The 27634-nt window shown below is 41.3% G+C and overlaps 1 protein-coding gene across 7 annotated transcripts in view; it reads right to left on the minus strand.

Annotated features, from left to right (window-relative positions):
• The window catches only part of NRF1 (nuclear respiratory factor 1), a 134271-nt gene that overhangs the window by 21853 nt on the left and 84784 nt on the right, over positions 1-27634 (minus strand). For all 7 annotated transcript variants that reach the window (XM_021078993.1, XM_021078994.1, XM_021078996.1 and 4 more), the window contains 5 exons: positions 23224-23382; positions 21828-22025; positions 20829-20930; positions 14895-15052; positions 6213-6337 (listed from right to left, as the gene is read on the minus strand). In XM_021078993.1, coding sequence (XP_020934652.1) covers positions 6213-6337; positions 14895-15052; positions 20829-20930; positions 21828-22025; positions 23224-23382 — 742 coding nt within the window. The remainder of the gene's footprint in view (positions 1-6212; positions 6338-14894; positions 15053-20828; positions 20931-21827; positions 22026-23223; positions 23383-27634) is intronic.

Consider the following 27634-nt stretch of genomic DNA (forward strand, 5'->3'; position numbering starts at 1 on the left):
TTATGCAACCAGAGAGACACAGAGACCTATGGGCTTCTCCAGGCTGGCAGTCCTCCCTGCATGTGCATGTCTGCATGTGTGTGTGCGTGCACGGGCGTACAGGGAGGGCTGCTGGACAGGGGAGCACCTGGCATCAGAAGCCACCAGAGCATCCCTACAGCCATCAGCTGGGGTAGATGGGCACTACGGCTAAACGAGACCAAGGCAAGTGGCCTTCAAAAGAGATGGGGAGAAAGGCCTGACATTCCCAAACTTCTTTCTTAACATTAGGAGACGATCATCACTATATTTGTGGAGTCCAGGCAGAAATCGGCTCACAGAAAAGGGAGGCAGCACAGCAGAGTAGTTTGGAAACAAACCGCCTGGATTCAAATCCCACTTCTGCCACTCTCTGTGTGAACCTGGCCAAATTACTGAAACTTTCTGTGTCTCAGTTTCTCCATGTGTTAAATGGGGACAACAGTGTTTACTGCATAGGTTTATTCTCAGTTTTTCTTTTTTTAATTTAATTTTACTTTTTCTTCTTAGGGCCACATTTGCAGCATATGGATTCCCAGGCTAGGGGTCAAATCAAAGCTGCAGCTGCAGGCCTGCATCACAGCTACAGCAATGCCAGATTCAAGCCAAATCTGCGACCCTCACTGCAGCTCACAGCAACGCTGGATCCTTAACCCACTGAGCGAGGCCAGGGATCAAACCCACAACCTCATGGTTCCTAGTCGGATTAGTTAACCACTGAGCCATGATGGGAACTCCAGGCTAGTTGGGTTCTTAACCTGCTGAGTCACAATGGGAACTCCTGAGTCTTAAATAAGTTAATGCATATAAAACACTTAGCAGCATGCTTGCATAAGCAAGCATTTAAATAACATTAATGGGACAATGAGACTGAGAGACAGAATGTAAGATCAATGTGGAAAAGAATGTCTATCTTGGAGTATACTGTAAGTGGGGAGTCTCCTGACCATTATATTTAGTATAAAAAATGAAACCAAAGTTGGTGGAAAAAAAAGAGAAATTAAAATTTCAAAGTGCAAGAACTGCACATCCACAGACTTCTGCATAAACAGAATGGATGGCCACAGTTTCTTTTTTTTTTCTTTTTGGTCTTTTTCTAGGGCCGCTCCCGCGGCACATGGAGATTTCCAGGCTAGGGGTCGAATCAGAGCTGTAGCTGCTGACCTACGCCAGAGCCATAGCAATGCGGGATCCAAGCTGAGTCTGCCACCTACACCACAGCTCACAGCAACACTGGATCCTTAACCCACTGAGCAAGGGCAGGGATCGAACCCGCAACCTCGTGGTTCCTAGTCAGATTCGTTAACCGCTGAGCCACGAGGGGAACTCCATGGCCACAATTTCTTAGCCTAGACAGAGACATTTGGTTTGGCCTTAAGAAAATGAGCACCACTGCAGCAGGGACAACTGTCTCCTCCAGCAACAATTAAGTGTCCCATTACTCAGTTCACTGGAGCAGTATTCAGTGCACTTGCTTCTCACTCCTGGTCCATCTCTGTAATGATGAATACTCCCCTGTCCCCTTGCCCTGGTGAGGGGAAAACTTAAATTCATTAGTTTTTTTGTTTGTTTGTTTTGTTTTATTTTTTGTTTTTTGTCTTTTTGCTATTTCTTGGGCTGCTCCCACGGCATATGGAGGTTCCCAGGCTAGGGGTCTAATCGGAGCTGTAGCTGCCGGCCTACGCCAGAGCCACAGCAACGCGGGATTCGAGCCGCGTTTGCAACCTACACCACAGCTCACGGCAACGCCGGATCCTTAACCCACTGAGCAAGGGCAGGGATCGAACCCGCAACCTCATGGTTCCTAGTCGGATTCGTTAACCACTGCGCCACCACAGGAACTCCTAAATTCATTAGTTTTAAAACTTCTTAGCAGTTCTGCTAAAAGACTTGGTAGGATTTTTTAAAGGCTAAAATAAAGCTTAATTTTTCCAGATGAATTTTAAAATTATTATAAAGCTGACTCCCCCCAGAAACCCTTTGGATCTTTGATTGAATTTTTTTAAATTTAGAGACAGGCTTTTCACTAAACTACTAAAAATAATATTACAATAATAAAATATAACAGTATAAAGAACAGAATAAATGGATGAATAGAAACAGAAATGCCCTACACAAGACCCTACAGTCTATTTAGAATTCTGCCTAATAAAGATGACATTTCCATCTTTATGTTTAGAAAGGATGGATTTCAACCTTTTTATAGAATAAATGGTATTGGAGTAATTATGCAGGGGAAAAAAAAATCAATTCAAATTCCTACCTAATGCCATATACCAAAGTATATTCCTGATATTTTTTAGTATTTAAAAATAAAAATTGAATTCATAGAAGAACTGGCATATAGTTATTAGAGATTTATTTGATTTGGGGCCTATGTAAACATAAAGGCAAAAGAGAAACAATTAAGGAAAGAGAAAGTTAACTGAAGTGAAATATAATCCAGTGTTGGCAAGGGGTTAGTGAAGCAGGTTCTAAACAGTACTGTTGCAAGTATTAGCAAGCGTGAGCTATGTGGAGAGGAAAAGAATCAAAGATGTGGGTGAGATTTTGTACCAAGATGAACAGTTATTTTTGTTGTTAATTTTTTTTTTTTGCTCTTTAGGACCACATCTGTGGCATATGGAGGTTCCCAGGCTAGGAGTCAAATCGGAGCTACAGCTGCCAGAGCCACAGGAATGCAGGATTAGAGCTGAGTCTGCGACCCACACCACAGCTCACGATAACGCCAGTGCCTTAACCCACTGAGCAAGGCCAGGGATGGAACCCTCAACCTCATGGTTACTAGTTGGATTCGTTTCTGCTGTGCCACAATGGGAACTCCATAAATAACTATTAATAAATTATCAACAATAGGGGATTGGTTATTATGATGGATAATATGACGAAACATCAGCAAGTATTAAAGCGATCTTTCCAAGAAATACTTAACCTCATGAGAATGGTTAGGATATTTCAAGACAAGTTATAAAATAGTAGAGACATGATCCTAATTAGGTTAAAAAAATTTATGCATAGGGAGCTTTTTTTTTTTTTTTCTTTTTTTTTAAGGGCTGCACCCGAGGCATATGGAGGTTCCCAGGCTAGGGGTCTAATTGGAACTACGGCTGCCAGCCTACCCCACAGCCACAGTCACAGCCACGCCAGATCCGAGCCGTGTCTGCCACCTACACCACAGCTCATGGCAATGCTGGATCCTTAACCTTAACTGAGAGAGGCCAGGGATCGAACCTGTGTCCTCATGGATACCAGTCAGGCTCGTAAACCACTGAGTCAAGATGGAAACTCCAGAATCATAGATTTTTATAATCAGGACCAAAAAACCCAAATGAAAAATACCCCTCCCCCAGCAAATGTGATGCGCCCCCTTTTCTTGTGGCTTCATTAGAAAAAGTATCTGCTGTTTTAGAAAGTGTTGATCCTTTCTTAGTGGTTCTGATACGAAGCTTGGTGGACAAGCTGAAGCAGATGATTCCCATTCCCTTTACTGATGAACTATGGACTCCAAAGGTTTGTTTTGTTTCCTCCTCCACCTAACTTTCTTCATTATTTTTGCTGAAATAGGGAGGAAGATGAAAGATGTGTAGATCTGGTTCTCTGAAGACTGCTCACAGTGGGTGGCAAGGTTGGGGGAGAAGTGAATGTCCCTCAAGGAGCTCCTCAACCCGGCTGAGTCCCGGAGTCCATTAGCAAAGGGAGTAGTCCCTTTACTGTTGGGGTGAGACAGGGTCCAGAAAAAAGAAGTCTTTAGGGTATAACATCTGTCAGATCTGCCTTGGTGAGTTGGAATTTAAACTTCTGCCATGCAGGTGACATTATCCTTAACTTGAAAACCACCGTCCTACACTGCCCCGGCGTCCCTCACTGGTTCCTGTACTCTATCAAGCTTCACTCACAATGGTCCTCCCAGAAGGAGGACCTCTAGTTCTATCCCGGAAGACACTGAAACCCCTGCTTCAGGCCTGAACAAGCCAATATCCACATTGCTTTTAGAAGAAACCTCTGCTACACTGCCAATAGGACACAATCTAAAAGTATGAAAAAAGAATTCTTAAAAGTCCACAGAGATAACAAATCAGTTGGTTAAATGGGAAAGATGTGGTTCCGAGTGCCAGAGTAAATCCTACAGCGCTCTGGGTAAAAATGTTAGAAGACAGAAGGAGCATCAGAATTATTTGGATCATATCCATTATTAGATTCATCCTCTGGATTCCCAAGGGACAGATGACATGACTGGCTTTTGCCTAAAATTACTGAGATAAGGCATAGCTCAACGGTCTGATTTGATACAGCACAAGAAAGTGTTAAATCCAACTCTCCAGTCTGAGTTCACACGTGTTGGCAGGTCGCAAACAGGGAAATGGTCTGCTATGGGGAAGCACTGGCTTTAGGATGCAGATCATAGCTTTCTCTTAGTACAAATGCAGCCAACAACATGAAATGTCAATTCAACAGATTTACCCAACCCCAGCTACTGAAAAGAAGCAGATTCTGGGGATCAGTACTAAGTGTGACCCACTTTTATTTCATGCCTGTATTCAGGTCTACTCGGGCGGGAGACCCAGAAAGTCCTTACACTTACCTATAAACTCATCTATCTGAAAAGGTGAGGCTGCGGAGGAGCTGGAACTACAGAGCAGTCTGTTCTCCCCACTCAGACAGGTCAAGACCATTAGAAGGGATAACGAATTCTCCTATCAAACCCACACAGTGAAGTACTTTTAGCAGTTCCATAGTGAATGACAGCAACAGCACTTCAGAAGAGTTCAGAAGAGCATGACATAGTCGGATATCCTACCTCCCCTTCAAGGTAGATTAGGACTCAGATGAGGAATAGAGAAAGGTAAGGAAATAGGAGTAGAATTCTAGCTAAAAAGGGAGGTTTTCCTTAATTCTACCTCTGGTCCATTTCATCCTGAACATTCATGGCTAGAAGGTGCCCTTTGACTTGCAGTGTTGTTCTAAGATCAACTCTATCTCTCTTTGGGTTAGTTCACGGAAGCCCGTAGCCCTATAGAAAAAGCAGGCTGTAGCTGCTTTGGGTGTTTTGTTGGTTTGAAGGAAATGATTCTCAGCAGCCACATGGCTCTTTACACTTCCTATGCTATTCTTCTCTTGGGGTAGAAGTGCTATCTTCTCCCCACTTTTGAAGGAGGATGCAGCATTGTGTCTTTCTTCAAAGATTTTTCCATCTGACATGTTATCCAGTTCCTAGGGATCTACCCTAAAAAAAAGTGCAGGGACTTCTCTTTCAGCCACTAATGTGATTAAGGAACTGTCTGCCTAAATAAAAGTATGTTATTATCTACCTTATCCTCTTTCCAGGACTTTAATCTACAAATCTCCAGAAACCATAGAGTACTTGATTTGTCTTACTTAACCTAATTATATGTATATTTTAAAAGCTTACGAAACAATCACAGAGTCTCACAGAACAGGGCTGGTCCTTCCCTGTGACCCAGACTTCAGAGGCACTTCCCCCCGCAGCCCGAGTCTTGGTAACCTCCTCCCAGAGCCTGCCAAAGTGGATCCAAAGAGCTGAGCTGCAGTTGTAAACTCTTATCACCACATTTCTATGAACTTTATCCCTTTTGTTTATTTAGGGTATCACCAATATCTAGGAAGTCAAAGAGCTGGGAAAGAAGGGCAGGGTGGTGGCATGTTATTGGCTAAATCCAGAGGTTCTTGGTGAGGCCACATTTAACCGGAAGCAGAACCCACAGCATCAACTCCAAAAGTACCTTCATCACAGTATGCTGGCTGACCTTGTGGTGGGATGGTGGTGCCTTTTTTGGGACAGTCAGAACATTCCTCCCACCACAAGGCACTTGCCCACAAGACAGTATCTGCTATAGTAAAGAACACTGATCTATCCCATGGGAGAAAAAGGACCAAACACAACCCACAGAAAAATTTTAAATCCCTTTCAGCAAATAGTCACTTTTCAAATAAGCAATTCAGTTAGACAGCCATTATTATGGCTTCCCCCCACCCCCTCAGGAGACCCTAAGTTTCCTATTAGTGAAAGGACTCAGAGGCTCCTAGAATTTTCCTAGGTACCAGCTGCCTACCAAGGTAAAAAAAAAACTCACATCGAAGTTCAACCTCATGCTGAAGGGTTTGCTGTCAGTCATGCTGTGAAGGTTTAAGTGGAAACGAGGAACAAATTCAATAAAATATTTATGCTTTCTTACCATTAGCATCTTGGACTCCAGTAAGTGCTCCGACGGCTGCTGCGGTTTCCCCAGACAGGACGATCTGTCCCCCGCCTTGCAAGGTGGCCTCAGCCAGGGTGGCAACAGCATGGGCGGCAGCTTCGCTGTGGGTACAGGAGCAGAAGAAGGGGATGTGAGCTGAACAAAGGTACAGCACTGCAATGAGACAAACCAACCTTTCAACCCTGCCTACCTAGGATCTCTCTACTGACTGCATTTGTGAGCCTACCAGCAAACAAGGGATTCCAGTGCTACTGATAGAACCAGAGCAATTTTTAAATGATAATAATTACAGCTAGAGAAATCCCAAGTCTTTCATATTTATATGAATGAATAACGTGAGATTTTCTTTAAACCTAGGAGATGAATGTTTGAGGACAGAGGCACTCAGACCTAAGTTCTTTATCAATATCAATCAATCAAGTGCTTGCAAGCCACAGTGGAAGATCTGATCCATATTCACAATGCAAAAGCCATTTTGGCTGTCAATCACAAGAGTTTTTTTTTTTTTTTTTTTTTCTTCCTTTCTCTTTACGGTAACACAAGGCAGATGACCTGAAACTGCTCTTTTATAACCAAAGATGGATGATTATATGAGGAGTCAGCTACCTGGACTTGCTATTCAATTAATACTGAGTAATAACTATTTGGTTCCAAATACGAAGTAATGGTTGACTAATATCCTGCAAAGTTCACCCCTTCCCTTTGCCTTACTGTGCATGTAGGCAGTGCTAAATTAAGACTTAAAAGTTTAAATTATCACTTTAAGTCCAAGCTCCTCTAAAAACAGAATGAAATAATAAATCTCCCTTCACTGCAAATTCCCTGCAGAATAGAGAGTTGTTAACTACCTGTTTATAGTGAACATCATTCTAGCAGTTTGTCTCCCATTTTTCTTTTCCTTACTATATACTTAAATAACACCCCCCGCCTTTTTGGGTCACACCCGCAGTATACGGAAGTTCCCAGGCCAAGGATCGAATCTGAGCCGCAGCTGCGGTAAAGCTGGATCCTTAACCCAATGTGTCAAGCCAGGGGTCAAATCTACACCTCAGCAGCAACCCAAGCCACTGCAGAGACAATGCCAGATCTTTAACCTGTTGTGCCACAGCAGGAACTCCTAATATACCCATTTTTATTGATTCTATGATGATACAAACTATAAAATGTATTACTGTCTTATGTGCCCATAAAAAAGAAAAAGTTCCTGACAATTGTAATTTAAAATGTGAAAGAAAAAACAGATAAATTCATCACCTCTTTGGGGAAAGTATCAGGTGCCATTTTACAGTTACTGAGGGCATAGCAAAAGCGGGCAGGGAGGAAAGGGTGGTGTCATTTAATTTATTATCAGAGGTGGACCAAGTTCTGGGTTTGACACCAAAAAGCCAGTTGATTCAGCTCTGTTCTAAAGCTGCAGACTTCGTTACAACTCTGGCGGTCATCTTGCAATCACAGGCTACAGGTTAAGATGGGCAAGGGGCTATGGACTGGTTAGGGTAAACACGTAGCGACGGTGGGCAAAGCAATGTGTACTCAACTTAACAGGGTCACTTTCATCTAAGAAAGTCAGCAGACAAGTAAAGCAACTAACATGGTCATTCCTCTGGGGAAGACTTCTTGGTCACCAACAGGATGTCAGGAAGCAGTTTAAGACACCCAATGGACAGAAAATAGAAAATTCTCCCCTTTTGGCTAACTTGCCTTGCTTTTAAAATTGTTATGTGTGTGTTTAAAAAGCTATTTTTTTCCTCTGATACTAACAAAATTTATGTAGAAACTTGTATAAATTTTATTAAGTATAAAATAAATTTTAAATATCATGCAGATTTAAAAGGGATTTTCCTTCTAATCTTTTTTTTTTTTTTTAGGGCCACACCTTCAGCATATGGAAGCTTCTGGGCTAGGGGTTGAATCAGAGCTGCAGCTACAGTCTATACCGCAGCCACTGCCGAGGTGCATCTGCGACCTACCCAGCAATTTATGGCAATGCTGGATCCTTAACCCACTGAGTGAGCCCAGAGATTGAAACCTCATCCTCATAGAGACAATGTTGGGTCCTTAACCTGCTGAGCCACAACGGGAACTCTCTTTCCATTTAATCTTAAACACAACTATAAACCAATAATCAGGATTATATCATACATAGTTTTATACCCTGCTTTTCCTATCCGACTTTGTATTTCTTCACGTAAATATTCTTGGACATTTATTCAAAATAAGTTAAAGCACAAAATTGTTGCTGTCTTGGGAGTTCCCGTTGTGGCTCAGCAGGTTAAGAACCCAGCTAGTATCCATGAAGATTCGGGTTTGACCCCTGGCCTCACTCAGTGGGTTAAGGATCTGGTGTTGCCATGAGCTGTGGTGTAGGTCACAAATGCAGCTTGGATCCCATGTTGCTGTGGCTGTGGCATAGGCTGGCAGCTGCAGCTCCAATTCAACCCCTAACCTGGGAACTTCTATGTGTCGCAGGTGCAGCCCCAAAAAGAAAAAAAAAAAAGTTGGCTGTCTCCTCCTTTTCTAGTTGTTTAGCTGTGGTTTAGTTGTTTAGCTTTTAATTTCCAGACTTCCTTTGACTTAGTTCAAGATCATGATTACATATTTCAAATTTATTACTTTCTTCATAAAAAAGTTTAGGATGGAATTGAGGTTGAATAAAAAGCTGATCAGAATTAGAGTTGCCAACCAGCCCATTTAAAAGCTAAGATCCTTTTCTATGCTAAAAGATACTTTAGATCTGACAACCCCGCCAGTTGCTGCGTAGTATATGTAACATGGAGGGTCAAGCCAAAGCGGACCCTTGACCCAGAACTACTACTTTACATTTTGCACGGTAGATTTTCATTTCAGAGTGCTTTCTAAGTATTTATTAAGGATAGTAAAATGAATGATTTAGTGCCTAGACCTTTAACTTTCAGTATTTTTTCGGAGAAACTTGTGTCAAATAATACTACTAGCCAATTCTACAATGTTCAGCTACCACTGATTAATGATAAAAATATTTAACACTGTGACCTGAGACTTCATAGAAAGCCAAAAAGCACATTAATTGGAAAATGCTTCAGCTATGTAGTATTTTATTTTTTTATTTATCATTATTATGGATCAAACCTATGCCACAGCAGTGACCTAAACCACAGCAGTGACAATGCCAGATTCTTAACCCACTAGGCCACCAAGGGAACTCCTTTTAAAGAAGAAAACTGGTATATGGGAATTGTTTATATGGAAATAGGAGCTCTGCTCACAGATTACCTCGGCAACTGTTCATTCCCCACAGTTTTTGTTTTTAGGGCAGTAGCTGCGGCACATGCAAGTTCCAAGGCTAGGGGTCGAATCAGAGCTGTAGCTGTTGGCTTACACCACAGCCACAGCAATGCCAGATCTGAGCCACATGTGTGACCTAAGCTGCAGCTTGCAGCAATGCCGGATCCTTCATCCACTGAGCGAGGCCAGGGATTGAACCCACATCCTCATGGACACTAGTTGGGTTTTCATCCTGCTGAGACACAATGGGAACTCCCATAGTTTTTAATCACAATTTACAATAATAATTTTTTTTTGTTTTGGTCTTTTTAGGGCTGCACCTGTGGCATATAGAAGTTCTCAGGCTAGGGGTCGAATCAGAGGTGCAGCTGCCGGCCTACACCACTATCACAGCAACATGGGATCCAAGCTACATCTGGGACCTACACCACAGCTCACAGCAACGCCAGATCCTTAACCCACTGAGTGAGGCCAGGGGTCAAACCCACAATCTCATGGACACTAGTCGGGTTTGTAACCACTGAGCCAAGATGGGAACTCCTATGATTTACCTATGACCATCAAAGGTGATGCCCTGGCACTCTTAGATATATGCTTGCAGTGTGCAATTTCATAAGCTGTAAGGGGGAGAGCAGCTACCTGAGCCCTGACCCCGAAGTGTACCTGTATCTAGTCAAAGCCATTTTATGATATCATATTTATGATCTCTGAAGTTCTAAATATTTGAAGTCATCCACAGGTTGATACGGTTAGATATTGCATGTCCAATCAGGGGCCAGGGCAACACAGTGACGCATGGATCTTTCATGTGACGCATAAAGACCACGGTGATACCTGTGGTCAGCAGACCATCATTTCCAAATCTATTCTAACCACTTACACTAGATTTCATGGGAAATGATCAAACTGTACTGCTAGAAGGTTACCTTTACTTCAGAGGTGAATAGGGATCAAAATGTCTCGAAGATACCACTTCACAACTTTTTGACAAAAGCCATTTTCAAACCAGAGTTACAAATCAGTAGTTTCCATCAACTTTTTATCTGCAAGTGTCCACTCTTTATCTACAAGGAAAAAGAGGCAGTTGCACAGTCCCTGCCCTCCATTTCCAGAGAGGATTTCTGATCTAGGCTGTCCATTCCATGTTACTGAACAAATAAATATAAGTCTATAGATTAAAACTATCTTTTAACAGTATCTCCAATTTTAAGTCAATATTTTCATCTTTAAAAAACAGTAAATTTTTCCTTAAAAATATTATTCATGTCTTTTTTTAAGCAAAGTCTTTTCACAGCACAAGAACAGCCACTCTTTCTTGGGAAGAGAATCAATTTAAGCATTTATTTCCCCACAGCACTGAGTCAGTCGTAGCACTATGCACAGTAGACACTCAGTAAAAACGGTCTCACTGGCAACTACATGATGTAAATTTCTACCAGGGCAAATGCAGATTCAGTCTCCCAATACTGATCATGTATTTCTATGCAAGGACTCTACTGACTGACTTTGCAGGACTTGTTTAAGAGGGAATATAAGCCTAGGGCAGCTTAACCAACAAACTGAAACTTCAAATTAATCACTGTATTGTGGCAAGCAAATGTTTTCACTTCCTCTCCTATCTGGTTGTTCAGGGTGAATAGCTCTTTTTTTTTTTTTTAATTAATTTTTTGAGCTGTGATTTCTGCTTTTCATTTGTTCACTTTCTCTCCCCATCTCTTTCCTAAAAGGATGGATTTATTGTGTATCTTGAAAATAATTAACTACTTTTCAGATTTTTAAATGACAATTTCTCCATACCCCCTTTGGGTTATTGTAATGCCAGGGTGAGGTCCAGGTTGTCTGAGCCCAGGCCCTCATTGTAACTTGCTACCCAAAACTCTTTAAACTGCATGGGTGAAAGACAGATCTGTCCATCTGTCCTGCACCTGTCTTTCCTCTCAACAGTTGAAGGAGCCCCTCTGCCTTCTTGTTCCCCACCTGCCATTCCATGTAGCCTGCCTCTCTCTCTTCACTTGCACCACATCTGCTGTTTACAGTGTAGCAGAGGTGCAGGTGACTATTAGAGAACCATGCTTGTTCCAGCTGCACCTGAAACAAGACAGGCTGGAAGAAGCAGCTCTGAGGAACTGCTTTGTTATTATAGGAACCAAGACCAGATTCTCAGTGTTTTTTTCACCAAGATGACTTCCAGTAACAAATTCCATGCAGAGACTGGACTAGGTCTCATCCCACAGAGAAGCAAACACCAAGGGCTTGTGTCTTGGGTCCAATCCTCATGACATTAGACAGTGGATTACCTCTATTGGAATTAGAAGCCCACAATGTTCTCCTAATAGCCTACTATAGTCTAGTCTTCGATGCCAGGCTTGGCTTCCTCATCCCCAGCAGAGGTTGTAACACACCATCCCCCAACATTCATTGGGGCGATGAATTATCTGATTGCAAACAGATTTCAACATCTCTTTTCTCCTCCTACATGCCACGGTGAACCATATTCTCCTTCCTTTGGAGTAAACACTGTAGCCACCTCAGCTGCATCTGAGTTTGTTAACAAGCCCTCAGGGGAAACCATTACCCTCCTTGCCTTTAGAAATAAGCCCGGTCCTTACACTAAAGGGAGCCAGAATGTGCTTCGTATTTTCCACTATGTACCGGGTCCCAGGACACTCACGCTTCACTGGAATATCCAAGGTGCTGGCTCAATGAAATTAAGTTCTTCTGGTCTTTAATGATGGCCTATTAGGCCCCAAGCTACAGTGAGGGGTTATGGACCAAAAGGAAGGAGTTCTCACTCTGGCCAGAGTGTTCAGGAAGTTTGCGTGCCCTCTCTCAAAGGCAGGACCGGAATTGCATCCAAGTGTAAGGAATCAAATAAGACATTCATGTTACTGAAAAATGACATAGTTCAATAGGCTGAGAAAGAAGTTTCTATCCCAGGTCACTCAGGCACTCACTGGTAACTGGGCAAGTGTGTATACATTTCAGTTTTTTTATACCTAATCAACCTCCCGTTCCTGGACATACTTCCTTGAAAAATCACTTTTTTTTTTCTTTTTTTTTTTTTGCTTTACCACACCCACAGCATATAAAAGTGCCTGGGTCAGGGATTGAAAGCCACAGCTGTAACCTGAGGCACAGCAGGTGACAGCCGCATGACAATGCCGCATCCTTAACCACTAGGGCACCAGAGAACTCCCTAAATCAGTCACTTTATCTCCACTCTTAATACTAGTTTCCAAGCCTTTGACAAGTCACACCTGTACTGCCTCTTCCTGACTGGCCTTCTATTTCTAATCTCTTCTCACTATAAGCAATTCTAAATAGACAAATGTTAAAATATAAGTTAAATGATAATAAGTATAATTCCTGAAGTACTAACTATAGGCCACACACTCATGCGAGTTTTATTTTTTCTTAATTTTTATTAAAAATTTTTTTTTTTTGCTTTTTAGGGCCATATCTGCAGCATATGGAAGTTCCCAGGCTAGGGGTCATATCAGAGCTGCAGCTGCTGGCCTATGCCACAGCCACAGCGATGCCAGATCGAAGCCACATCTTTGACCTACAACGCCTCTCACAGCAATGCCAGATCCTAATCCACTGAAGGAGGCAAGGATTGAACCTGAATCCTCATGGATACTAGTCAGGTTCTTAACCTGATGACGCACAATGAGAACTCTGAGTTTTATATACATTATTTCATTCAATTTTTATGATTCTTCATGATGAAAATTATCTTATTATAATGATGATGAGACCAAGGCTCCGGGGATACATTTCTCAAGATCAAAGGGCTACCAAGTAGCTGAAGTAGGATGCATTCCTGAATCCACATGACCTCAGAACCCTCTTTTTAGCCACCATACTATACAACCTCATGAAAATCTTTTGTGCTTATGCCAGTCAAGGCTTTCTAGGGTCTATCACAGCCAATCTAAACCTTAGCTGAACTTCATATTTTGGAGGAACTGATCCCCTCCCTCTGAATTCCTATGTTCATAGTATATGCTATACAATTCAACAATGAATCACACTCTGTTTGCTAAGTGTTTTACTTAAATCTCCCCAATGACAGTATGGTTTCTTTTAAGGCAGATATTTATTCTCTCTTAGAGCACTCTTGATTTACAACCTTACCTAGCAGAGTGCAAGAGTTCAATGACTATCTGAGACTAAGAGCGGCTGTGCATTATAATAGCAGCCTTACTGTATGCTGGGCACTGATCTAAGGATTTCGCATCCACCGACTTTTCCAATTCTCTCAATACCCCTTCAAGGCAGGCACAACTTTTACCCTCACAGAGGAAAGCCTGGGCATTGAGTTCAAGTAAACCACCCAAGATCAAAGAGCTAGCAAGTTGACAGAGCTGGGATTCAAACCTAAATAGTCTGACTTCAAGGCAGACACTCTTTTAATGATCAGTTAAAATGCCTGGGCCTACTGAAAATAAAATTGTCAGCAATGAACAGTAAGAAGAACATGGGGATGATTTTTTCTGTTAACAACCAATAGAAGGAACCACCAGATAAGGAACAATACTTTTTTGGGGGGTGGGGTTTGGGCTGCACCTGCAGCACATGGAGGTTCTCAGGCTCAGGGTCGAATGGGAGCTACAGCTGCCAGCCTACACCACAGCCACAGCAATGCCAGAGCCGAGCCGCATCCGAGACCTACACCACAGCTCACAGCAATGGCAGATCCTTAACCCATTGAATTAAGGCCAGGGATAGAACCCACATCCTCCTGGATACTAGTCAGGCTCTTAACCCACTGAACCACAATGGGAACACCATCAATACAATTTAATTTTGGAAACTACTTATTACTGGAGTATTTCATTCTGCAGTATCCTTCCTAAATATACCTAAAGAAAAAAAAATTTCAATTGTTCCCAATAATCCAAAACTTATTTTATTTTGAAGTCACTGATAAACAAGGGAAACAAATTTCCTCAAAAGTCAGTAAAATAGCTCTTGACCAGCTAAAACATGAATATTCATAACAAAAAGCAGTGTCTTTTGCAGGGTAAAAGGAAAATCAATCCTGAAGTTTCTTCATTTTTTATTATATCCTCTGGTCCCTTTGAAAACACAAAGTACTCACATCTTGCTGCTTTTGGTGTGTTAATGAGCACAAAATGGGATAAAGCAAAAGGGACCCATGTCCCTTGAGCAGCAGGCTTGAGCCGGAAGTCAGAAAGCCTGGATTGGTTGCTGAGGGTGGAATGGGATGGGAACAAGGTGGGTGAGGGCTGACAATTTACAATATTCTATGGGCCAAGAGTATTAAGTTCCAAATGCCAATTGTGACAAACTGAGGCACAGCGTTTCTCTTTAAATCTGTATGTAGGGAGAGATTCGCCCTCCTCTTTTATCGCCCACCCCTGCCTCCACCTGTTGAGTGCCATGGTGACTGTAGCTCCCTGTTGCATCTCCTGAGAAGCTGCCACTGCGGCCTCTGCCAATGATGCCACCGCCTGGGTGGCCTCTGACGCTTGCGTTGTCTGGATGGTCATCTCACCTCCCTGTAATGTGGCCCAGTTTTGCTCCACCTAAGGCAGAAGGACATGATAGTTAAAACATCAAAGTCACAAAAGGATTATGATTTTTTTAAAAGTTATTTTTTCTAAAAAATTTCTATGTGCTCTGCCAAATATGTACACACTTATAAATTAATATGACTTACAACATATTTCAGCATGATATCTTTTGTGCAAAAAGGGAGTATCAGAATATATATTTGAATTTACTTATATCTGCATAAAGAAATTCCGCAAGGACACGAAAGAAACCATTGAAAATATTTTCTCCAGTGTGTGCAGGGGGAGCAGTTGTGGAACAGGCTGGATAGAAGACAGAAAGCAGGATTTTCCACTGTACACTTTCAAATAACTTTTTAAATGTCTGAGTCATATCAATACAATACCTATTCTAAAATTAAAGTTTTTGAATAGATCCTAAGTACAGTTCTAAAAAAGTTCAAACTGTAGCAAAGGGAATATAATGCCAGTACTTCAGACCCTCTGCCCAAAGGCCGCTGCTGTTACCTATTTCTCACGTATCTTTGCAGGAATATTCTCTAAATAAGCAAGCATATTTACGCTCACACTTCACACACACACAAACACCCCTACTTACTTTCTAATCCTTTCTTTTAAAAAAGAAAAATGGCAGCATATTCTACATAGCTTCTTTTTTTGTGAGGGTGCTGCAGCCACGGCCTGCAGAAGTTCCTGGGCCAGGGGCTGAACTGCACCACAGCAGGGACAATGCTGGATCCTTAACTGCTAAGCCATGGGAACTCCTACATACCTTTTTGCACCTTGCTTTTTTCACAAACCATGCAGCTCTGAAATGATTCTGTTTTGGAATGTATCAAACTGCTTCGTTCATTCATGATTGGTAATACTGGCCATATAGCATTAAATTATATAGAATGTTGCCATATACAGTATACTTTGAGGAAGTTAAATTACAGGGTAAGGCACAAAAGATTAAGATGGTAGTAAGGGGTGGAAAAATGGGAAGAAGCAGATGAAGAGATTTCTATTCAGAGTAATGACAGGCAATAAATAAATCAGCTTAGGTGTGAACGTTTCTTTGGAATTTACTATTCTTGAGTCTCAGTGCTTTAGCTGTGTTTGCTTGAGCTCTTGTTGCTCTCCCTTTCCATCTTTTGGGAGCCATTGTGTGGTAATATATGCCTGGATGTCACCATGTCCCAGAGAAAGGGCCACAAATTCTAGAAGGGAAAGATATTCAGAGGATGTATAGTTAGCTTCGGTGCTTTTCTGAGAGAGACCTACTACAATGAGGCCCTTCAAACCCTGGCTACCCTCGTCCCTCCAGCTATCATGAAGCACCTGAGTCTCTTCCACACTTTCACACACTGTGATGCCCTGCAGGTGCTGCTCCCTTGGCAGGAATACAACTGCCATCCTTCAGCCTTGGCTTTCTCTTCACCCCTCCAGCGGGAGGCTCAGGTGAGACTGGAGCTGAGATAGGTCCACTTAAAGACAACTCCCTGCAGTCCAAGGCTCAGGACCTCTCCTCCGTGTTCTACAGCACCCTGGGCTTGCTTCTACTAGATCCTTCCCTCACTGCCACTCTCTCGGACGTGTTTTCTCTACCATCTACCTGTGTGCTCTTTAAGAGAATAGTCTTTATTTTCCTGTACCTGTAGTATATATGGTACCTGGCACAGGGCTCAGACAGCATTTATTGAAAGGATAGGTGAAGACCATACTCCTTTGTTCATATTTTCCTACTTGTTTTTCAGCCACCTCTTATTTCAAATAAATTAATATTCATAAAAGAATCCATTTAAAATAAATTATGCTACTTCAAAACTGTTACATATGTTGATGATTCATTTTTTTCTTTTTATGGCCAGACCCATGGCACATGGAAGTTCCTGGGCCAAGGGTAGAATCAGAGCTGTAGCTCGGTCTACAGTACAGACACAGCAACACCGGATCTGAGCCACATCTGTGACCTACCCTACAGCTCACAGCAACACCAGATCCTTAACCCAATAAGCCACAATGGGAACTCCAATGATTCAGTTTAAAATTCAAGTCTGTAAAGTTTGTGTTCTGGTTTCTTCTGCTTTTTATAGACTCACACATATCACTATTATATCATTCTACTTCAAATTTTATTTCTTATGACACATAATGCAATTAATACCATCAATACCAATTAATGGTCTTATCACACAACAGAATAAATTCTCAAATCCATTTGCATTTGTAAATATGCCATCAAAGTTGAAATTGTAGGAGTTTCCGTCATGGCTTAGCAGTAACAAACCCGACTAGCATCCATGAGGGACGTGGATTTGATCCCTGGCCTCACTCAGTGGGTTAAGGATTTGGTGTTCTGTGGCTATGGTGTAGGTCGACAACTGCAGCTCTGATTCAGCCGCTGGCCAGGGAACTTCCATATGACGCAGGTGTGGCCCTAAAAAGAACCCCCCGCCTCCCCAAAAAAGAAAGAAAGATATATAAATATTTTGAAATCAGCATAGTTTATTTCATATTATTTTAAAATTCTTTTTTTTTTTTTTTGCCTTTTTGCCATTTCTTGGGCCGCTCCCACGGCATATGGAGATTCCCAGGCTAGGGGTCTAATCGGAGCTGTAGCCACCGGCCTATGCCACAGCCACAGTAACTCGGGATCTGAGCCGCGCCTGCAACCTATACCACAGCTCACGGCAACGCCGGATCGTTAACCCACTGAGCAAGGGCAGGGACCGAACCCGCAACCTCATGGTTCCTAGTCAGATTCGTTAACCACTGCGCCACGACGGGAACTCCAAAACTCTTTTCTTATTCATTTCTAAATAATTATGTAATGTGTTCCGTATCCCTAATTAGTTTTAAGCTGCCCAAGGTTAGCGATTTTGTTTGTTTCTTTGTAACAACTTAGATTATTGGATATTCTCAGAATACTAAAACAGGTTTTGGAGACTATTTATAACCAGAAGAGACAGGCCCACAAATGGTCCTTCTTATAAATGTAACCAAATACAACTAACTGGATGCTGAATGTAGTAAGGTCTAAGGTAAGAGTTCTCACTGGCAAGGCTAAGATAACAAAATGACCTCACAACTTCTCAAAGTATATGTATTGTTTATTTTTGTAAAAGCACTTTCTGTTCCTTGGGAGAAATGAGGCTAAATACAGGCAGCAGGATGTTTCTACTGAGTCATCTAATGCAATGCCTTATGGCTTGAAGTGAGATATGCCTTATGGCCCAAGTCAGTGAGATATTTTGTTTTTTGTTTTTTTTTTAAATTTTTAAATTTTTTTTTGATATTTTGATTAAGTATAGCTCAAAGCTAAGATGCTAACAATCAAGTCAATATCTAAGAGAAATCTGAAGGCAAAGAGAAGCAAACTATAAAATCGAAAATACTTTTGCCACTTTCTGAGAGAACCTATGCTTCTTCTCTTCATATCATTTTTGTTTCATTGGAAGTGTAGGAAGAGTTAAAAAAATGTTGTTGTGTATTGAACCCATGCCACAGCAGCAGCCTGAGCCACAGCAGTGACAATGCTGAGCTCTCAACCACTAGGTCACCAAGAAACTCCAGAATTTTTTTAATCTCACTGAATTTGGGTATTTGCCAACAGATTATTTGTATATGCCATCTACCCACTCACACATAGATGACTAAAAAATAATGTTAGTGTGCTGAAAAAGCAACAGATATGTGACCGAGATATTTTTATCTTTCATATTTTCCATGAACTTCTGAATACACTGAATTACCTTTGTATATGTGGAGTTATTTTGTAAAATGAGTTTCAAGGACTTTGTTTTTAGAGAAGTGTTTAAGAAACTCAAAATTACTTTATTAAATAGTGTCCAGGCAACATTCAGTTGGGAAACATGGTTAATAACTTTGAATAAGTCAAAAAGTAACAAATCCCATAAATGTACCCACCCCTGTCTTTGCTGCCTCTTTTACATCTCAAGGGGTGTCTGTCCTTTAGTTTGAGTGTTTTCGGACTGACCGATTTTTCACTCAGCTAATCCATTCTCTTTCATGATGTGTATATATTATTATTATTTTTTTCTTTTTACAGCCACCCCTGTGGCATATGGACATTCCCGGACTAGGGGTTAATTCAGAGCTGCAGCTGCTGCCTACACCATAGCCACAGCAACACTGGATCTGAGCTGCATCTGCAGCCTATGCCATAGCTCTGGCAATGCCAGATACTTTACCCACTGAGTGAGGCCAGGGATCAAACCTGCATCCTCACAGAGACAACGTCGGATCCTTAACCTGCTGAGTCACAATGGGAACTCCTACTTTTAAAAGTAAGTATCCTGTTGACTTCTAGTTTTCTTTTTCTTTTTTTTTTTTTTTTTTTGCCATTTCTTGGGCCACTCCCGCAGCACATGGAGGGTCCCAGGCTAGGGGTCGAATCGGAGCTGTGGCCACCAGCCTACGCCAGAGCCACGGCAACGAGGGATCCAAGCTGAGTCTGCCACCTACACCACGGCTCACGGCAACACCGGATCCTTAACCCACTGAGCAAGGCCAGGGATCGAACTGCAACTTCATGGTTCCTAGTTGGATTCGCTAACCACTGAGCCACGACGGGAACTCCTGACTTCTAGTTTTCTATACTGGAAAGCCAAAGGTCAGCTCCTGCCCCAAACCCTCCCAGTTTCCCCAGCTGGAAACATTCTTTCCTGAAGGCACAGACCATGCTGCAGCATCTCTACAGCAGGGACCAAAGTTCACTTGTGTAGACAATTCTCTCTCCCTGAGTGCAGGGTTCCTGTGCAAATCAACCCGACACATCTAACATCTCAACTGCTACCCGGCAGGGGCTCAACACATGCTGGCTGGCAGGAGCCTGCTGCGTTTCTCTTCATCTCACTGGCCGTGACCCGCGCCAGTTCTTTCCCTTTCCTGGGATGCACAAATGAAAGGGGCTCTCTCATGTTCTGAGCGAAAATATTCCAGGGTTTTGAACAAGGCTGAGACAATACTTTAAGCTTTATTTTTTATATTGCTCTTTGACATCTGTTGGCTATGTTTCAAACTTCAGGAGTACAACCTTTAGGGGAAAAGTCCACAGTGACTTAACAAACCATTTCCTGAACTTCACTGAAGGTTCAAAGCCTAGACAACATTTTTCTAAATGCACTACCTAGCTTCAACACTCACTCTGTGCCTTTGGGCCAGTCACCTAACCTTTGTTTTATCATGTATAAAGTGAAGATGATAACAGAACCTATACTTCCTAGCGCTGAGTACTTCCTTTAGTGAGTGCTCAATAAAAGTTAGCTACCTTTAAGTTAACATCTCATAATTACCTCGATTTTGATAGGGAAGGATTTTCTTGTGAAGCCTTTTCAAAGGCATGAATAAAATGCAATAAATTATGTCTACTGATATACAAACATATCCCTTCAAAGAATGTTATAGTCCGCTCCAGTTTTAATGATCTAATTTTTTCCATAAAGCCCAAAGTTTAAATTCTTTAGGATTCACAGCATAAAAGTACGGAATGGATAATCCATTTTTTTCTGTACTATACAAAATGCTATGTTGCAAATGTAAAACTGTAAGTTCCTCACAGGTCTAAATCATAAAGATCCATACATTTCAACTGGTATAATTAACATACACAGAGTAAGCTACTTTGTAAAACTGTCATGGTCTGATGTTTTGAAAGGTTTAAGTAAAATAATGGTACAGATGTGTAGGCTGCTTAGAGTCTCTTCATCTTCCAGACCCTCCCTTCTCCCTCACCTACACGTTCAAGTATTCAAGTGGATACAGACAGAATCCTCCTTCTTACCTCTCCATCAGCCACAGCAGAATAATTCACCTGGGCAACAGTGACTGTAGTTGGCAATTCTGAAGCATCGGCCAATGTGGCTACTGTTGCCCCTGTACCAACCTAAAGACACATAAGGAAAGGGATAAATGTCAGTAGACTGGTCCTTCTGCTTCTCCTTTACTCAGAAGACTCATTTAAAGCCATATTCAACTTGGATAACAATTAATACACCTTGTAATGTGAAATGAATTACCGAAATCATATCTTAGATACTAACATGAGCTTCAGAGTTTTACTTCAATCAAATAAGTCAATATTATTCAATCAAATATTCTTCAAATAAGTATTAGAAGCTGTCACTGGTGCCCCATGTCAGTCAACCAACTTTCTATTCTCACCCCAACCTGAATTTAATTTTTTAAAATTTTTTGTCTTTTTAAGGCTGCACACTCAGCATATGGAGGTTCCCAGGCTAGGGGTTGAATCGGAGCTGTAGCCGCCAGCCTATGCCACAGCCACTCCAGATCCGAGCCGTGTCTGTAACCTACACCACAGCTCATGGCAACGTCAGATCCTTAAACCACTGAGCGAGGCCAGGGATTGAAACTGTGTCCTCTTGGATACTAGTCAGATTCATTTCCCTGAGCCATGATGGGAACTCCTCTATCTTAACTTTAGAGGCTTCCTATCTATCAACAAATTGCGTTTTATCTCATAAGACGTAATATCAAAGAAATATCTCCTGGCCACTGACAGAGTGAAATGGTAAAAAAAAAAAAAAAACAAAAAACATTTTTACAGTGCTTTGATTTGGAAATATTCAGAAAAGCTATCTATAGCTCTGTTTAGCAAAATGCAAACAACTTAAAACACCATTCGAAAAATCAAGTTCAGGTAGAAAGATCCTGGGGAGCTTCATACAAGAATTTGTAGAAAGAAAACTTTTTCCAGTCTGAGATGAAGTGCCCATAAATCCACCTTAGAAACCACAATTTGGTAACTCTTAACTTTACTTACCTGGATAAGAGAGACAGTGCCATCGGGGTTACTAAAGGTCTGGACTACAGTCTGTGATGGTACAAGATGGGCTATACTATGTGTGGTTGTGGCTTGTGTTTGTGTTTGCTGATCTTCAAAAGCATACAAAAGGTCCTCCCGCCCATGCTGTTTATAACAGTTTTTAACTATGGTCCGTAGTGCCTGGGTCCATGAAACCTGTCACCAGAAAAAAGGCAAATTAAGTACAAAGAATGCTGGTTATTCAATCCCACTATGGAATAAGCAGGTGCTTATTTATCAAAGCAAACCAAACCTGTATGGAGTAACTCTCTCAGGATTATTTCCCATAGACTGATTCAGACACAAGGAAATTCAGGACTAAGCACCAAAGCTTTCACACCAGTTTCCTTTCTGATCAAAATGTGGTTTCGCTTTTGGGTTTTAGACTCTGTTCTAACCTGAGGCCAACTTTTAAACGTCTCACAAAAGAAGGTGACTCTTTTGTCAATAATTTTATACTTAAGATTCTTAGTAAATTTTTAGAGCTAACTGAAAACAAATATGCAGAACAAGTAAGGGAGGACACCTGGTGTAATCCTTCTTCCTTTTGGCTGTGCCCACAGTATGTGCAAGTTCCCAGGCCAGGGATCGAACCCAGGCCACAGGAGTAACACTGTATCCTTAACTTACTGAACCACCAGGGAACTCCTAGTCTTTCTTTTTCTTCTTCTTTTTTTTTTTTTTGTCTTTTTAGGGATGCACTGGTGGCATTATGGAGGTTCCCAGGCTAGGGGTCGTACTGGAGCTATAGTTGCCAGCCTATATCACAGCCACAGCAACGAAGGATTCGAGACCTATGCCACAGCTCACAGCAACATTGGCTCCTTAACCCACTGAGCGAGGCCAGGGATGGAACCTGCGTCCTCATGGATACTACTCAGATTCATTTCCCCTGAGCCATGACGGGAACTCCTAGTCTTTCTTCTTTCTAAAAACAAGTTTCGTCATCAGTGGACTTGACCAACTTAACAGCTCTCTCTTTTCATATTTTCGTAGTGATTCTTGCTAACCAGAAATAACGACATTTCTAAGTCTACAAAGTGATTAATACCTTTACTTCAAGTTTATTCAGTTTTTCCAAGCACCTTATAAAATTAAAACTGCCCCAAAGGGCAACAATGCAGAGATAAGTGTAAGCTCACAGACCCATCCTAAGTCTTTATAGTGATGGAGTAATGAATGGGAAAGTCTATAAATTAGAGAATATCAAACTTCTTTTGGGGGACACATTCAACACAATATTTGACACAAATATTTTTAGACTTTTTATAGCACAAGAAATAGGATAACAAAAACTAGGTGGCTGATTCAGAACAGAAAAGCAACAGGCAACTCAGGCCAGAGGAAGCCTCACCCTTTGCTTTTGCTCTTCTGTGCGGACATCGCTCCGAACATTTGCCCATGGGATATCTTCAGGCCACCAGATGGGCTTGCAGCTTTCTTTACCCCAGCCTGGTTTTCCTCGACCTGTGGAGTATTTCAGCATCTCTGGAATAAATGCCCGAAGCTGGGCCTAAAAAACAAGAGCATGGTCATCAGTAGTCACGAAAGACATCTGGGATATATTTGTGTCTCCCAACAAATTCTAAGGTTATAAAATAGAGAGTGTCCCTGGAGGCTATTGGAGAGTTCCAAAATGCAACACTGAGAACCAAATGTTTCCCATAGGTTATTGTAGCTCCATGAATGATGGAGAATTATACAAATGTTTGTAAAGTGCACCTTAAGCTGTGTTTCATACACCTGTTCCAGTAAGATCAAGAACATCTGCCTCCATGTTTGACTTCTGCCCCCTAAGATGCTTATTTCTCTTTTATCTTATTTTTTATTTTTTGGCTGCCCCATGGCAAATCGAGTTTACGGGCCAGGGATCAGATCCCAGCTATAGCTGCAACCTACGCCGTGGCTGCAGCAACGCCAAGTCCTTTAACCCACTGTGTTGGACTGGGGATCAAATATGCGTCCTGACGCTGTAGAGACACCACTGATCCCATTGCACTCTGATGGAAACTCTGCTTATTTCCCTTTTAGTATGTCCATACATTCAAGGTGTCAAACAAAGTCGACATGTTTTCAACACTGTGCTGGAGGAAGTAATCCGAATCATTAGATGAGAGAAATAAGAGATGAGAACAGATAAAATTTGTAGGTGATATGACTGTGGATCTGGAAATCTCCAGAGAATCAAATGAGAAACTACTATAAACAATAAGAGAATTTAGTAATGATGTGGTTATAAAATATATGGAAATAAATGGACTTTACTGAATAAAAAGGGAAAATAACCCTAAAACTCATCTTAAAAAGTTTCTAGTCCAATGTCTGACATACAGATATACATAATGAAGTATGTATTGATTTTAAACACATTATGGACTTCAAATTTTTTTAATATAAAAATTTTATTGAAGCACAGTTGGTTTTACAATATTGTATTAATTTCTGCTGTTTAGCAAAGTGATTCAGTTATACACACACGCACATTCTTTCACGGGTTCTTTTTCATGTGCTTCATCACAGGATACTGAATATAGTTCCTTGTGTTATATAATGGGACCTTGTGGTTTGTCCATCCCATATACAACCAGTTTGCATCTAATAACCCCTAAACTCCTAATCCATCCCTCCTAACAGAGGAATCTCTTGATTTCTATCCTAGCTGAAGATTTTCTCCCTGACATAAAGAAACAGACTGGAGATAGAGTAGGTTAGATGGGTGGGTCAGCTTACTGTGTCCTTGGGGTTGCAACCCAAGTCTTTGAGGAATTAAAAACAACTCTGGCTTCATTCAAATGTATTTTACAAATCAAATCCAGACCAAACAGATGCTAAACCACAGAGACAACTACCAATCTTCCTCCCTAGACCTACTTCTTTACTTTGAACCTGGTGGTCTATAGCTCCTCAGAGATAAGCAGCATCCTCCATCTAAGGACACACTCATATTGCATCTAGAGCCTAGGACCATAAGGAGAGGACAATTTTAGCAGGAGTCAGACCCAAGGACATGGGCCTATAGCTGTAAATTAGAGAAAGAAAAAGAGAGAAATGAGAATACTTAAGTATTAATGAGAGAATGAATACAGCAACATTGTATTGAAGAGACTATTTAAATATCAAATATTCTCATTTAAATATTATTTTACCAGAGGATAATGCCAATTAGTACATAATAGAGAATCATTAACCCAAAACAGTACTGTTCAGCTAATAAAGAAAGTTCAGTTAACAGTATTTACATCGTTAATTCCTGTGCCGAGCCTGCCATTTCACCTCTTTCTAAGTTCCCCATCTCCCAGACAGTCTCCTGCCTGCAGGATATGATATAATGCACTCACTCCATTATATATTTGGCTCTGCGGCATCAGGCAGCAGGCTAATAGAAATGTATCCATTTGCAAACCCAGGCTATCAGCTGGTTCATGAGGTCACTTCTTCAGTTATTTTAAGAAAGTGCATCTCAAAGTCATTTTCCCCTTTATCCTGGCTTCCTGCGAGCGTCTTTTTCTAGCCTCAGATAAACAGAGAAGGAAAAGGCTTATGTAATCCTCGCACACAATATTTACATTTTTCCTATATTAAAAAAAACAATGGCTTTCTCAGATGGATAAACAAAATAGACTCAATACCACAGACTTTTATAAGTCTCCCCTTTCTCTCAATCCCATTAACGGTCTTTGTATCCACACCTAACAAAGTGGGGAGATCATGAAATAAGAAGGCCAAATATCTCTAAATTAACAAAAAGCTAAAATTTTTTAAAGTCCTAAAAGATGTTTTATGTGCTAGAAATTTCTGGATGGGAAATGTTTCAAAACCCTAGGAAAAAGACAGTACAGGCTAACATGAGAAGCAGGAAAAAGAGAAGCAGCACAAAGAAAAGGTTACTTCCACAGGCAAAAACCCCATTCAGCTAAAAAACAGACCCAGTGAGAAATTAAGTTCCAATTCAGAGTCAGATCTTAGCTTTTTAAAGTACTAACTGTCAGCTGTATAAAATTTGCCCCATTTAGAGTTCCCTGGGGGCCTAGTGGTTAAGGATTTGGTGTTGTCACTGCTGTGGTTCTGGTTCAGTCCTGGCCCGGGAACTTGTGCATGCCATGGGTGCAGTCAAAAAAATTAATTAATTTAAAAAATAAAAATAAAATTTGCTCCTATATCAAAATAAGAGGCAAAAAGCACTTTCTATTATAAAAGTAAACTTTTCAAGTCTGTACAGATTGGGGATGAAGGACAATCTTTGCTTTTAAATGCATAGTGATAATATGACTTCACTGAAAGGCAATTTTCCACCAGACTATTTTCATACTGTCCCGAATAAACAGTGCCACGGCAAAAGGGAGATGAATAAGGTGAACGAGCTGTCCAGAACAGAAAGAGTTAAATCATTCCTTTCCAGAATTCAGCACTGTGCTCTCATTACCAGTTGGACTAATTACTGGTCCCGGAGAGTTTTGGAAACCCAAGCTACTCAATGTGCTTGTTAAGGGAGGTTTGTCTTTAATCCGCAGGGGAGACAATCAACAGGATCAGCAAAGGTAAAGCCCATCCTCTCCGGCTGGCCTCTAATTGGGCCACAACAAGCTTTCCCAGCTTCCCATTCAGAGTTAGGGCTCTAGATGGGCTTCCAGTGCCCAGCGTGGTCAGCAAGGCCACCTCAACCTAGTAGAGAGTAGGAGATACCACTCTTTCCAGGGCACATTCAGCAAGAAAAAAAGATATCAAATTTATGCCAGTGGCAATCAAAAGTAAAGATTATGTGGAAACCACAGACGGTTTTGTTTTTTTTTTTAAAAAGACTTTTTCTAAAACTCTAAAAATTTTAATCCAGCCACAATGAAACAATATTTCTTCCTATGCTAGAAACTTCCCACTTGTAAACTTAGTTACTTCTTTGCTGTCCAAACAAGGCATAATCCTATATTCTTAAATACCCTTCTCCTCTTATTCTTTCCCTCTCTGCTCTGCAAGTACTCAAGATGAAGGATTTTGAAGCTCCTGATGTCCATTTAGGTTCAGTTACCAAGAAAAGGCGTTTCAAACCAAAACGTTGGCCAAGTCCACCTCTGAAGAGGTCAGAGAATACATAACAAATTTAAAGAAAAGGCAGTTGAAATCAAATCACACTGAAAGGTGATGTTTTCTATACTCTACAGGAATGTAGCAGGGAAGGAAAACTGAAGAATCTTCAGACTGTGATTTCATTATTTTAATTTAAAATTAAGAATTTCCATGTTGACGGTCCCAATCATACTCAAGTGGACATTTAAAGGGCATTAGAAAACAAAAGCAAAATGATGTTTTGCTCACTATTGGGGATTATCTGCACCACTGACCTCCGTTCATAGAGATAACTTAAGTAGCTTTTCTTTTTTTTCTTTCTTTTTTTTTTTTTTTTTTTTTTTTGCTTTTTAGGGCCGCACCTGAGGGCTATGGAGGTTCCCAGGCTTGGAGTCTAATCAGTACAGCTGCCAGCCTATGCCACAGCCACGCCAGATCTGAGCCGTGTCTGCGACCTACACCACAGCTCACGGCAACGCCAGATCCTTAACCCGATGAGCGAGGCCAGGGATCGAACTTGCAACCTAATGGTTCCTAGTCGGATTCATTTCGTCTGTGCCACAACAGGAACTCCGAAAAGCGGCTTTTCTTGCTAGAAGTACCAATCCTATATTCCCACATTCCCTAGTAGGGCCAGCAGAAACACTGGCTTCATTTAATCTCATTTTTCCATAAAACATACTCCCATAGAAACATGGGAAGAA

Source organism: Sus scrofa, chromosome 18 (genome assembly GCF_000003025.6).
Source record: "Sus scrofa isolate TJ Tabasco breed Duroc chromosome 18, Sscrofa11.1, whole genome shotgun sequence".
In the NCBI taxonomy this organism is placed as follows: Eukaryota; Metazoa; Chordata; class Mammalia; order Artiodactyla; family Suidae; genus Sus; species Sus scrofa.